General features: G+C 46.8%; 1 protein-coding gene across 2 annotated transcripts in view; it reads left to right on the top strand.

The window, feature by feature from the left end:
- The window catches only part of SMAP2 (small ArfGAP2), a 32,770-nt gene that overhangs the window by 15,283 nt on the left and 3,353 nt on the right, over positions 1–14,134 (top strand). For both annotated transcript variants that reach the window (XM_090057942.1, XM_090057943.1), the window contains 7 exons: positions 5,937–6,070; positions 8,254–8,339; positions 9,307–9,385; positions 9,865–9,951; positions 11,365–11,446; positions 13,708–13,814; positions 13,924–14,089. In XM_090057942.1, coding sequence (XP_089914068.1) covers positions 5,937–6,070; positions 8,254–8,339; positions 9,307–9,385; positions 9,865–9,951; positions 11,365–11,446; positions 13,708–13,814; positions 13,924–14,089 — 741 coding nt within the window. The remainder of the gene's footprint in view (positions 1–5,936; positions 6,071–8,253; positions 8,340–9,306; positions 9,386–9,864; positions 9,952–11,364; positions 11,447–13,707; positions 13,815–13,923; positions 14,090–14,134) is intronic.

Here is a 14,134-nt window from a genome sequence, read left to right as displayed (position 1 = left end):
GCAGCCAACTTTTTTATTTAGCTCTTGAAGCCTTTGAAGAAGCCCGATGGCTGTGATTCTGCCAACTTGGATGGAGCTATTCTTACAGAGTTGTTAAAGGGTTGGGTTTTTTGACTGTTTTATGGTCTGCTTGAATTATACACGAGAGCTGCTTTTCTTCCTGTTTTGTTTTTTCAATCATTTGAGTCGGACATGTATCACAATCACAGAGCAAAAGGGTTTTGCGGTAAGTCAAACTGCTTCTGGGAGGCCAGGGGTGGCACAGATGTAGGGCCTAAGCCTCCAGCCCATCATCCACTCAGATACTCTGTGCATTGCTGGTGTAATAAGGGCTGCAAGAGAAGGCAGCACTTTGCATCAGTTCTGCAAGCTGTGCTAACCAACCCCCTTAGGGGTAGGATGCTGCTCTTCTCTCCAGCTTTAAAAGCTGTGTCTTGCCACCAAAATAGTGTTCCTTCACAAGGTTGAGTACCTCTTGCCTCTGTTCATAATTCAGCAAATCCTCTGCTTGCCTTGTTCCCCTCTGGCTGTAACTCTGAATTTCAGCATAGTTTTAGCCTCGATTTTCCTTGTATAATTTTCCAAAAGCTTTAAATTTTCTAGATCCTGAATCCTTCCTGCAGTGTTGCCCGTGCCTGCTCACATAGTGAGGATTTTGGTATACCTAATTGAGTGCAGGAAGCAGTATACTTGAAATACAGACTGTGTAGCTTGACTAAAGAGTGGAAGTAACATGGTGCAAGATGATGTTCTGGGTTAGACTTTCAGACAAGTAACTTCCTGTTTTTTGGATCCCATGATTCTGTAAAAGGAAAAAACTGCACTAAAAATTGCACAGGGAAGTACTGCAGCTTGCTCAGATTTACATTAATAGGCTAAACTTGGTCCCCAAGGTCTGCAGGGCTGGGCAGGCACAGAAATTAGAAATGCTAGCAGCACTTCAATAACATTTTAAAGAATAGCTACTGCTGCAGCTGGAGGAGCAGTGAGGAAGGGTGGAGGGCTGATGTTTTGCTGATTTCAAATACCCAGCCTCTGGCCCAGGGTTGCCTGTTCTGAACAGGCAGTCTCCATTTTGCTAACACCAGGGCAGTCCTAAAGAAGTCCTCTACATCCTTCCATGCTCCGTATTGGTTGAGAAGGCCTGTGAGACTCAAATGGACCCTGGCAGCGTAGTAGCTTGCTGCATGGCTTCAGCTGTGCAAGTTTTTAAGCCACCCTCGTGTTGCCATTGACAGGCTGGTACTTGTGTTCTGCCCATCATTAATGCTTTATTTATATAGTTCCTCTATTTCCACTACCTTGACCCTTGCTGTGTCGGCGCATCACTACCCTGTAGGCAGGCAGGTCTTCCAGTGTGCCATTTGTCTCAACACATTTATTTTACCCTCAAGGAGTGTGTCCAGATGAGTGCAGGCGTGCGGTGTGCAGCACCGCATGCTGCACATGCAGACATTCCCCCGTGCTGCTACTTTGCAGCGTGGAGGTGTTGGGGTTTTTTTTTTTTACCCCGGTAGATCCTGGAATTAAAAAAAAAAACATGCCTAAAAGCAGGACAGCACCCGTGGCAGCAGCGTGCATCACCCAAAACTGGAGCCTGGCCGACTGGAGCCATGCTCCGGCTGCCGGCCAGACTTCCTGCTGCAGCTCCTGGACTCCAGGTAAGGCTGCTGGGATCATCACGGTTGCTGGCCCCAGCCTCCCCTACCCCACCCGAGGCAGCGTGCCGCCAGAACGTACGACGTGCTGCTAGAGCGCGCATGGCACAGGCATTCCCTGGAGACAAGTAGCGGCGGCACAAGATGTGCTGCTGCCACTGTTTGTCCCCGGGGAAATGCACATTCCCACTCATGGAGATGCACCCAAGGAGTGCAATGGTATTTTGTTCCTCTTTGAGGAGTTCACATCACCCTGGCTTAGTGCATGAAGTTTTGAGCAGCTACTACTTGACACAATGAAGAATAAGGGTTGGGCTGTGGATCCCGAATGTGCACGCTCCCACAGGATTGCAGTAGAGATGTAATAGGGATTTATGATGCAGTATTTTAGGTACATACTTCTGACTGTCACCACAGTTGGAGTGTCAGTTCTTCCTAATAATGTGTCAATCAAAACATTGGTTTTGTATCTAAAACACAGTCTGGTATTTCTACTTGCCTCCATTTATTTTATTTTATTTTATTTTATTTTATTTTTTTTGTAGCTTGTCCCTTGGGACTCTTGACTTCACGCGCTTCTCTTTACCTCGCTTTCTTCTCGGATCCTCTTCATTGTGGCGAAGATCAGAGAGAACCCTTCTGTTGGCTTGAAGGATAGCATCTGTTGGTGCCAAACCAGCATTGGCAGCTTGCAGGGTTTTGATGGCTTACATATTAATTTTTAGAAGACCTCCATTAGCAGAAAGCATTTTCGGCTAATGCAAAATGAAATCTCAGGGCTGTGGATGTTACAGCCAGGTTTTCCCCAAGCTCAGATTTCCAAAACAGGGTGGCAGACACCTGTCACTTTATTACTTTGTCCTTGCAGCTTCTTGTCCTCCCTTGTAAATGAAATATTAAAATGACAAGAGATGCATGGAGCACTGAAGACATGCTGCCTGTGAAAGTACTCTATTATCATTGTGAGTAGAAAGGTAAATAGTTTTAAATAAGAAATGCAAAACTCTAAAACTCTTGGTTCAGAGATGATCGCTCTTGTTTAGACCACCTAAGAAATCACAAAAAAAAAAAATTCTGCAAGCTTTCTTGCAATGGTTTTAAATAGCACTACACGAACCTGCCTAGCAAGCTGATTACTATGGCTCCTGAAGTAGGGTCTGGTGCACCATTCATTCTTTTGATCCTACAAACACCAAATATAGCCTAAACCTAGCATTGACTTTAACCCTAAATGATTTCTAGGATCTGTTAGGGTTGGGAACATGAAGTCTCCTGCCCTGTAGGTATTGTTGAAAATGAGTAATCTAGACAACTGCCTCTAAGGATTGCTCTGCTTGAAGACTGGAAAGTGGAAGTCAAGGTTTCTCGGTTCTTCCTGGCTTTACCGCAGACTTTGGAAAGCTGCTTACCTCCCTGCTTGTGTTTTGAGACCGAGCGCTTGCCTCCTGCCAAGAGGCTGTGGCCTTTCCTCCGTGAGCTTTGAGGGTGTGTTGTAGGGCATGCTCATGAACTACTAGATGCTGCAAAGCAGGCTTTATCTTCACCAAGGAATACTTCCGTGCCCCTTGTTGTTGGGTTGGGGACAATCCAATAAAGATTCCTGATGCTCAACTACGATCACCAAGACGGTCCATCTCAGAGGCTGCTTCTGGTAGCAAGGAAGCTGAGAGCTGTGGCGATGCTGACTCAACTTCCATCTTGATGTCCTTGAAGCGGGACTAGACTCCATAATGCCGGCAAAGGCACTGCACAGGTGGGGAGAAAAAAAACCCAGTGCCCTCTGACAGATGCAACTCTTAACTACTTGTGATGTCTTTGCTGTCAGCAGTGCATATGCAAAGCTACAGGAAGGCCAGAAAACGGGAATGCTGTGGGCTGTGAACCCCGATTGCCCTTAAAGGGGAGAAGGACCATCTTCTGCATGGTGGGCCTCCTTCTCTGGTTAGCTTCTGGATCCATCACTGAGCTTTCAGGTCCTGGCTTCTGAACTAGAGACAAGGAAGCTGATGACCCCGTCCCTGAACAGATGTCCTATTGAAGCAAAGCCTCTTGCCTAATGGCGTACTGTTTGCTCGACTAAAACTCCTCTTCGGGGCAGGAACTGTGTGTTTGGAAAGCATTGGCCTGTTGTGGGAAGTACTGCAACGTACTTCCCATTGCTGCCTTTCTAATAGGGGTTGACAGCTGGGGGAAGAAGGGTATGGCATTGTGGTGCCCCATGTCTCACTGCTCCAGATACGTTCGCACAAACCCACCCGTTGAAGTTGCAATGGAAAGACTGAGGCTGGTATAGCATACTAGGGCTTGAAGCCGAATGCCAGGGCAGCGTATTCTGGTTGACAGCACAACTTAAAATGGCACTTGATGGAAGGGGTGTTTGCTCATGGAGAACCAAAGAAAGCATCCTCGCTGTCTTATCTGTCTTTAACTCCAAAGAGAAACTGCTTCAAAGAACTAAAGGCAACCTGGTTCTCCAAGTTCGGGAATTGGCTGTGGCTATTTGAAGATTAGCGAGGAGGTATTTTAATACAAAAATCTGTCCTCTGAGCATTCATATAGTCAGGTGCATGGCAAAGCATCTTCCACCCCGTCTTGCACAACAGCTCTGCATCTCGGGGAATAATACTTTTGCAAGCTTCTTAAGCAAGCAACTGCCTTGGCGTAACATGCCCATCATTTTGATGCAGGGCGGCGAGCAAGCTCTCCTGCGACAACTTGCTGCTGCTGAGTAGATGCACGCGCCTTGTGTACATCTGGGACTGTCTTTCAAATGGCCTTGCTTGAAATAAAGAGGAAAAACAAGCAGACGGTGCCATCCTCCAAGGAAAGACTAAGGAACAACAGCATGCCGGCGCGGGGGACAGGTTTTAAATGACAAACCTTTCTGGCCTTGCACACCCGCTGGCAAAATAGATGCTTGCCACAAGGCCACAGCTTCTCTCTTTATTATCTACCTATAGCCTCTGTCTCTCTCAGTAGGCATAATTCAATGTGCTGGTATTTACTTAATCCTTCAACCTACTGCAGCACAGTTCAAAGGCCAGAACAATGACCGCTTAGGCCTGATATTGTGCTACTTATACTTGTTTGCATGCCGTTGCAGTTTGCAAACCAGCTACGTAAAGGCCCAGCCAGGCTAAATATTCAGAGCTTGGACCTTTTGAGAAAAGAGCCAGCTCTCCAGAAACAAGCCTGATGCTCAGCAAGGTAAGAACATTGCCAAAGCTGTTCTGATCTGGTCTAGCTCGAACGCGGGTAGTCGAGTTGTTTTTGGGGTGCTAATTCTGAGTCCGGTTGAGAGCAGCGTGCGAGCGCCACCTGGTGGCTCCGAGGCGCCGTCTCCGGAGTGGTCTTGGCACTTGGCGATGCATCCGTTTCCTTCGGCAAGAGCCGTGTGTGCCATGAGTGACGTAAACCATGTAAACCTCTCTCCGTTTGTGTCCCAGCATGCCCTCCCTCCTTCAGCACCTTGGAGCTCTCCTGTCTGTCAAAAGCTGCATGCTAATGGTACCTAATCCAAAAGCGTCTAAAACCAACGTCTCTTCCCTCCATCGGGATCCTAGCCAGGGTTCCTGTTTGCTGTATGAATTGCCATCTTAATCAGTCAGGCTATGGGGATATGGAGGGGTTCTGAATGTCCTTGCTACCTTCCTCCATTCTCCGTAATCTTTGCAGCATGGTCATCTTGCGTGTAGCCAACTTCATGGCTCTTCTCAAAAGTGAGGTGCACACATTGTGCTTTGTCTTGGGGTCAGGTGGATCAAACACTAGATGCTACTCATCCTCAAGCAGTAGCGTTTGGCCTAGTTTGATATGGAAATCCAGTTCTTCAGAGCGTGCTGCCCATAGCAGTGACTCTGTATCTCCCTCTGTCCTAAATCAAGGCTTTGAAACTTGATTGCAATGCAGGTCTGGCCTGGCAAGACCTGCTGACTGCACACTGATTGCCCCTGTATTATTCAGGGAGTGGGGAGAGGGGAAGTAAAAGGGTCTTGTTTTAGTGCCATGGGGTTGCTGCCCTTTCACGTGTGTTTGGCTTCTCCCTTTATATGCCAATAGCCCAAACTGGAGGTGGGAATGAACGCAACCCTTGTTGCCTACTCATAAGGATTCGATCTCTTTACAAAACCTGCTGGTGTTTGTAATCCCGACCTCCATTTGAGTTGGAAATACAAAATGGTCAATCCCAAGTTTCTCCCATAAGAGCTGGCTCAGGGTGGTTGCAGGCTGAGCATTGCCAGAGTCTATGGTACCATCTTTGTCTCTCTTTTTTTATAGGGCCACGATGGGCATCCTGGAATATCGGAGTGTTCATTTGTATCCGCTGTGCTGGGATCCATCGCAACCTAGGAGTTCACATTTCCAGGGTCAAGTCTGTGAATCTCGACCAGTGGACACAAGAACAGATACAGGTGAAAATGGAGCTGGGGTGGGATGCGACCACAACTGCTGTGCTGGCGAAGTGGGGGTCAGTAAGCCAAAGGAACGGTCATTTATTGGATCAGACCATAGGTGCCTCTAGTTCAGTATCCCATCCCTTGGAGCAGCAGAAGGTGGATGCCAAGAGGAAGGCTGAACAGGCCATGTCCTGAACCTGGAACAGGATGGTGGAAGCTCCCAGCATTTAGAGTTGTGGGTTTGGGGTGTTTTTTTTCAGGAAACTCCAATTCGGGGCCTTCCCCTCTAGCGACTGTGTTCAGACTGTCTCGTCCAAGCATCTGCTCACTTCCCTTTTTTTGAACCAAGTCAAACAGCCCCTACAACATCTTGTGGCAATGAATTCCCCTCCCTTCCCCCACACAGTTAATTAACACTGTTTTAAAATAACCTTCCTCTTGTTAGTTTTAAACTAACTACTTAATAGTTTCATTTTGCAGTCTCAAAATACTAGAAGTAGGAGACATTAAAATCTCTGTTTACTTTCACTGTGTCATTTTAATATTTTCATATCCTCTATCATCTTCCTGCTCAAGTGTCTTTGTCTTCTAGGCTTGAAAAGTCTTAGCCTATTTAGTCTGCCCTTGGATGGAAGCCCTTCCATGTTCCCGATCATCCTTGACTAGTTTTTTTTTCTCTTTTGTAGACTCTTTAATTCTTCTTTCACCTTTTTTTGAGGTCTGGGGACCAGAACTGCACACAGTGTTTGAGGTGTGGACACACCATAGATTTATAAAGGGACTTGTTTTTTTTCCAATTTCCTTCTTAATCCCTAACATCTATTTGCCACTGAGCTGATATTTGTAATGAACCATCCTCAGTGACTCCAAGATGCTTCCTGCGTGGTACAAGTTTATGTAGAACCCATCATTGCCTGTGGATATTTTGGGTAGCTTTTCCCCATGTGCACTACTTTTACGTACCAACATTTGAATTTTACCTGCCACTTTGCCCATTTGCTCTTTTTTTTTTTTTTTTTTCCCCCCCACAAGATCCTTTTGTAGGTTCTCAGTCTGCCGTGGTCCTTGCCCCCATCCCATCCCGTCCCCCTTCTGCCATGGTCCTTATCCACTATCCCCGCCCTTAAAATAACTTTGGCACACTTAGCACTCTCTCTCTCTTTCCTCCCCCCTTCCCAGTCACTAATGGCATTTGTCCCAATGCAGACCCTCTGGACCTCATTGGTTACTTCTTTGCATTTGGAAAATTGAATAGGTTGGTGAGGCATGATCTTCCTTAAAAAAGCCATGCTGACTTTCCCCTCAGCAAATCACCCAAGTACTGAACAACGTTACTGTTTTCATTTTATTCCTTTAATTATTGTTTCTACCAGTTCACCAGGAACAGGTGTTAAACCCACTGGCCTGTAGTATCCTGGGTCTACAGAGGAATAACAGGTGCACTTGCTTGCATTTGGCCAGATTTCTCCCTCTGGTACATGCCTCCATACACATGCTCTGACATCAAATTGTTCTCAGACTTTTCAGCTTCTTCCCTAATTAGTTTCTTGAGGATTATTTTGAAACTTGGCACGGCTGTTAAGCTGCAGAGATGAAGATCTCTGTACAAACCGTAGAAAATGAGAACCTGAAGTGGAGAAACCCATGTATGCAGAATCTGCCGAGGGAGGGATGGGTACTCCTGCCCTGAAACAGAACTATATCTAGAGCAAGTGGGATGGAAGCGAGAGAAGGGAAACTACAGGGCAGACCCTAACTAAGGGCAATAATTCACTGGGGTTTGAGTTAGACAGGCTACCAAGAAAAATGTTGAATCTCTTGAGTAAAAAGAATAGTGTAAAAATAAAGAGTAAAATCACTGGTCAGATGTATGGGATAATTCAGTAGCACTTTCCCTCTAAATACTAGTCTGAAATTTTGGTAAGCATAGAAATGCCGCCTCTGTGCTCCTCTTGTGCCAAGAAAAAGCTTCAGATGCATGGGGGTCCTCTAGCTGATCATAAGCCTATGCCTCAGTTTCCTCTTTCTCCTCCCTCAACTTAAGCACTTGCTGGCATCCCAGGGGAATATTAAGCTAGACACAAGAGTGCAGGCAAGTTTTTGAAACCTGTGTGCGCCACCTCTAGCCTAAGAAATGAATGTGGCTCACACTCTTGTGCTTGAAACAAATGGCTTGACCTCTGTCTTTTGAATTGCAGTGCATGCAGGAGATGGGGAACGGAAAGGCAAACCGTCTGTATGAAGCCTACCTGCCAGAGAACTTCAGGCGACCTCAGACAGATCAGCATCCTTTTTTGTACCTTGCTACTGGAGGATAATAGAGACTTTTAATCTTGTGTAGAAGGCTTAGCAGCAAGGAGGGTCGCTGCCCTAATCTTCGTGTGCGTGTGTGTCAGCCATGAAAAAGGCTTCCCAGCCAGCCGCCCTCAGTTCAGTGCTTCAGATTTGTTACGTTACAGCTCTCCACGGGAAAGCTCTCAAAAGGATCACTCCTAAGCCATGGAGTGTGAGAACTAAGTAAAGCCAAATGGTTACAACTGTAAGTCCTGGCATGAAATGCCTTGTCGGTTCTGTAGTAAATGAAAGGCCGACTGTCAAACGGGCCCTACAGAAGCTAGTGGGAGCTGAAAGTGTGCTGTGTGTCTCCTTAAAAATAAGACTAAATACTTTTTTAATTACAGAAGGGTACAGCAGGAGTCTAGTGATGATTAAGCTAATGAGAAACAGGATTGCTGTCCAGTGCCGAGCTAGTAATGTAAAAGGAAGCTTAGTTGCCTTGCGTTGAAATGACTGCTGTCTTGTGTAATGTTGTTAAATGTTGCTTTGGCAGAAGTATGCTACTAAATGATAGTAAGACAAATACTTAGGTAATATAATTTGATAATAGTTACTGTACCATCCTGCTTAACAAATGGTATGACCTTGCCTCCTAGCCTGACCTACCTCCTCTTTGTATTGTGTGTGATGTCCATCAGGCTAGCTTACTGGGCTGCGGCTGCCTGTAAAATAGAGCAAAAAAATGGTTCACTTGTTTTAATCTTAAACCAGCTCTAGGAATCCCAGCCACATATTACAGGAGCCTGTCTTAATATTAATGTTGCCTTAAAGGAATGAAAAAGAGCTACTGCTGGAATAGCTTTCTTGAATAGCATTGTTTTGTGGTTGCAAGGTGCTTTTCTAGGACTGTTTGACTCTCTGTACTCGTATAGCTTCCACTCTTGAATGATTCCTCTTTAACAAGCCTCTTGCAGAGCTGTGGAGGGCTTCATTCGGGATAAATATGAAAAGAAGAAATACATGGACCGAAGTATCGATGTCGGCGTTTTCAGGGTTAGTGTCTAAATACCTTCACTTGCATAAAAGAAGCTTTGAAGATGCATCTTTCCTTGTTTGATTCTGAATTGATAACTCTGTCAGGTGGCAGACATACAGGACTAGTGTTTATTTGCTTAACAGTTTGAACATTTTACTTAATAGTGACACTGGTGAAAATACAGATTTCTTGAAAGTGTTGTAGTGGCATCATACACCCTTCTCCAAAGGGAGAGTGTATCTAGGTCATTTGTTTGTTGACTGTTTTTATTATGGGCGTAAAACTATTGTGTGAATGTGCTGAAAACCGATTGTAATCTCTCATGCAAAGCACTAGGGAAACCTGTTTGTTTGCAAATGGGGAAGTGATGTTTACAAGGCAAACAAGATGTTCTTATCAGTTAGTGTGAAAACTGTGTGGAAAACTAGAACTTTGTCTTTCAACTTTCTCCCAATGTTGTCAACTGCAACTTCCCCTTCTGTCTGCCTTGATACAGAAAGAAAAGGATGACAAATGGAAGAGGAGTGGTGAGCCAGCATCAGAAAAGAAACTGGAGCCCGTAATCTTTGAGAGAGTGAAAATGGTAAAAACCAACATTGTTGTGAGTCTGTTGTGAAGGACTGATTTGGAAAGGGAGGTTTCTTTAAGCAGGGTAGGGGTAATACAATACCGATTGAGACTTTCCTGGTCTCTGATCAAGTGAAGAAATTGATGCCTCAAATAAATCACTAGCTTGATGATTCGCAGTCCTGTTTCTCATCTACAACAGTAGTCAGGATCTAGCAGTTAAGGAAAGGGGAAACTTTTTTTTTTTCCCCCCAAATTTTGGAAATTCTGAATGTCTTCTACCATCCCTGTCTCCTGAACCTGGATTGTTAACTGCCCCCTCTTCCCTTTCCAATCTAGCAGCAGGGCTTATCCCTGTGCAGTTGAAGCCCTGTGAGGGTAAATTATAAGCGGGCAACAAGAAACATCGTTATTTGTTGGACCTAATTTCCAAATGGAGTGCCCGGCATGGTACATCTCTCTTATCTTCAAGAGTGATAGATTCCATCTCCCTTCAATTAAAGAGAAGGCAAGAACAGACTAATTGGGTATATCCAGGTCTGCACTGTGCCTTCAGGAATAAATACCTTTTCTTCCTACCCTGCCATGCTAATGTCAGCAACTGCTTGAATCCTGGACTGTGTTCAGGATACACCAGCCACAGCTTATGTTGATGATAAAACCTAAACTGGCTTTTAATCCCATCAAGGGGATTGTGGACCAGTCCAGCTGAGGGAGAGCTGTCTCTGCAGAAAAAAATGAACTTGCATCTATTTTTACTTCTAACTGACCTGATAAATCTGTCAAATCACCTGCAGCTCATTAAGTGCCTGAATACCTAGTTACAGAACTACTGCTGAGGGCTGGCTTTTCAAACGAAGCTGGATGATGCTTGTAAAACATGCAGGGCTGTAAATGGAGTTTCTTGTGATGTGAAGCTTGACTGGATCAGCTGCAAGAGAGGAAGAGCAAGGTTGTGCGCTGAGACCAGCTATGCTTAGGAAGCCTTTGCAGTCTGATCCCTTCTTCCATGATGGGACTGATCTACTACCTTGCTGAGGGTCACTTAAAAGTGCCTCATGTGACAACATGAATACCTCTGCCATGCTTCATAGCAGAAGGAGCAAATGTGTGACATTCCCTTTACATGGCTAATTCTATATAAGCTATATGGGACTGATCCAGCAGTCCTAGGAAAGCCTGTTGAGTCTGCAGTGGTTAAAGTCACACTCCTGACATTCCTCTTCGGGTATCCGGTTTTGGGCTTGTGGCTTCGGTCCTTACAGAGGTTGGCAGACCAGAGTTTGGAAGCCCACTCAGTTTGAACTGGATCAATACAGTGTTAAGGCTTTTTTGAGTTTGATCTCTATTACTTTACCCGAATAAGAGCAAGTTTTGAATCGGTGAAAGGCTTTTGATGTCTGACTGTCTTATCTTGTTTTGATTTAAGCCTCAAAAGAAAGAAGAAATGCAACAAGCCAGGAAAAGTCCCCCGAAATCAACAGAACCTGTAGTGGACTTGTTGGGACTTGGTAAGGGAGCCCTTAAAGAGCATTTTATAGCCCCCTTGGAAAGTGCTGAATCTTTTAGAGAGATTCTCAGTATAATACTCTGTGGCCTGGAGGCTGCCCCTTCACCGTCTCAAATGCCCTCTAACTTCTCTTCTCTTTTAAAAATCCTTTGAGGTAAGTAGGACAAACATGTGCCTCCAGAAACAAGGGTGACCGCTTGTGTTGCATGCTTGTTTGAAGGCTTTTCTAATGCAAAGCTAGAGATTATCTGACTGGAGGGTCTGACACTAATGATGCAGGGAAGACCACTCTTAATGGTGATCTCTCATAAGCGTTTTGATACACATGCATGGGGTTGTATTTGCAGCCTGCTGAGGTGCGTGCCTCTAGGGAGATGACTGCCACTGTAGGCTAGTGTATTCTCTGAGAGCTCTTGACCATAGTTAGGCTGAGCCCTGCGTTATCATAATGAATCTTAGAGACTTTTATTAAATCTACATAATGCAGTCTTGCTGCTCAATCGTAGTCTGGCAGATGCTAGTTCTCATTTTATCAGTGTGGGGTGAAGGCAGAGGCCTCCATGCCAAGTGGCAGGCTGTACTGAGTCCTTCTTGTCTCTCTCTTGGTCATTTGGGATCCTTTCCTGAGATCATTTGTAGATAAGGGGTGAGCAAAATTACAGCCTGCCAGCTGATTGGCTCTGACTTATAGGGGGTGCCCACCAGTTGGTTGGATCCAGCCTGTGGTGCTCTGCATGGGGCTGAGCCCGACACAGGGCAGCCCACACCTTGCTCCAGCCCGTGTCTGCCAGTCCTGGGCTGGACCAGGGCATGCAACTTCCAGCAAGGCTACTTCTGGTGCAGCTTCAGCCACGCAGGTGCTGCTTAGCTCCCCTCGCCTCCATCAGCAGCTCCTGCTGCGCCACTCCAGGCAGAGTGGGCAACTCCCACCCCAGCGCGTGGGGCTCTGGCTCCACCTTCCACCCACCTGGCATGGGTGGCTGGGAAGATGGGAAGCAGCCTGGAACTTCAGCAGAGTGGCTCCTGCCCCAGCGTGCAGGGCTCCATCTCCAGCTCTGGGGTTGGAGCTGCCCAGCTGAGCTGCTGGCTGCTTTCCACCTACTTGGCTGCCCATGACTGGTGGGTGGAAGGCAGCCTGGAGCTGGAGCCCTGTGTGCTAGGGCAGGAGCTACCCAGCTGAAGCTCCTGGGTTCCTTGCACCCACTCGGCAGCCCAGCACAGGCGGTCGAGTGGGTGGAAGTCAGCTGGGAGCTGGAGCCCCGTGTGCTGGGGCAGGAGTTTTCTGGCTAGTTTCCACCCACTCAGCCACCCACACTGGGTGGGCTGTGGCTGGGAGGCAGGGGCATGCAGGGGACGGATTCGATCCCTGCCTGGCCTGCTCCCGAGCCCTGCTCCCCACCCTCCTGCAGCCCCATCCCACATAGAGAGTATTGGTTAATTGGTGCGGGGGGGCAGGGGTGCTGACCCAGACCCCCAACTCGTCAGAACTCCCTGTGTGGTCCCCCCGGCCCAAATAATTGCTCACCCCTGTTGCAGATGTTAAGCTGACATCTGGGTTGCCTTCTTATTAAAAAAATCTAAGTGGCCTGGAAAACCTAAAAATGTTAAAATATTCAGTGAACAAGTAACTTTCTATTTTGAGGCATGTAACTGCCATTGGGGTCCTGGGTCTCTGATCCTGAACAGAGCACTTTCACCCTTAATGTTTGCACTATCTTAAGCTAGTTCATAGTTCTAAGTGTTTCCAGCTCACCTTTTTGGACTGCTTTAGCACAAAGTGCTCTTGGCTGACACACTGTGATGCTGCAAGTCAATGCTTCCATGATTATTACACAGTTCGGAGGCTGAGTTGTGAAACGCTGCCAGGGAAAGATGCTTATGCGTACTAGTCCCTCTGCAAATGAGTAATGAAACTACCATTCGTGAAGCACGCTGGTGGGTTTTGCTTCAACAACTAGTGCAGCTCGAGCACTGCAGCAAAACCTTTCCGTGGCTTCCCCCACGCGGTGCCTGTGCCATAGTATGTGTGCACTGTACTTGCTTCCACCGGCTCGGGCAGCTCTCAAGGCTGACGGGGGAAGGTGGAGTTGGCTCTCAAAACAGTGAGCATTGCCTAAAATAACTGGCAGCTCAAGCAACTGAGGTGAGAGCCTCAATCCCTAATGGCTGCACACTGGCTTTGTGCCCAGCCAAATAATCCAGTCAAGCTAGGGGTATTGGTGGTCTCTGATACCTTCCCCCTGTAACCTTCTCTTTTCCCAGATGCTCCTGTGACCAACACTGTTCCAAATGGCAGGCCTAGCAGTTTAGAAAAGGATCTTGACCTCTTTGCCTCTGTGGGATCAAACTCTGTCTCTGACTCCAGAAAGGTAAGGGGGTGGAGGAGGGGGTGGGATGTGACGTTCCTCAAACACAGCTAGATTCCTAGCGGGGTTGTATGTTGGGATCAGCCTACTGCACTTTCATTTTCACCCCCAGGTCGTTGGTTCCATGCCAACAGCTGGAAGTGCTGGGTCTGTTCCTGAAAACCTGAATTTGTTTCCTGAGCCAGGGAGCAAAGTGGAGGAGACAGGAAAGAAACAGCTCTCCAAGGACTCCATCCTTTCTCTCTATGGTTCCCAGACACCTCAGATGCCCGCTCAAGGTACTGTACATCCTAAGGAGAGGAAAGGTTGTGCTGGCTGGGGTG

The sequence above is a fragment of the Crocodylus siamensis genome, chromosome 7, assembly GCF_052110815.1.
Source record: "Crocodylus siamensis isolate JL-2025a chromosome 7, ASM5211081v1, whole genome shotgun sequence".
NCBI classification, from domain to species: domain Eukaryota; kingdom Metazoa; phylum Chordata; order Crocodylia; family Crocodylidae; genus Crocodylus; species Crocodylus siamensis.
The sequence above is the reverse complement of the archived record's forward strand: the minus strand, read 5'-3'. Positions and strand labels throughout refer to the sequence as shown.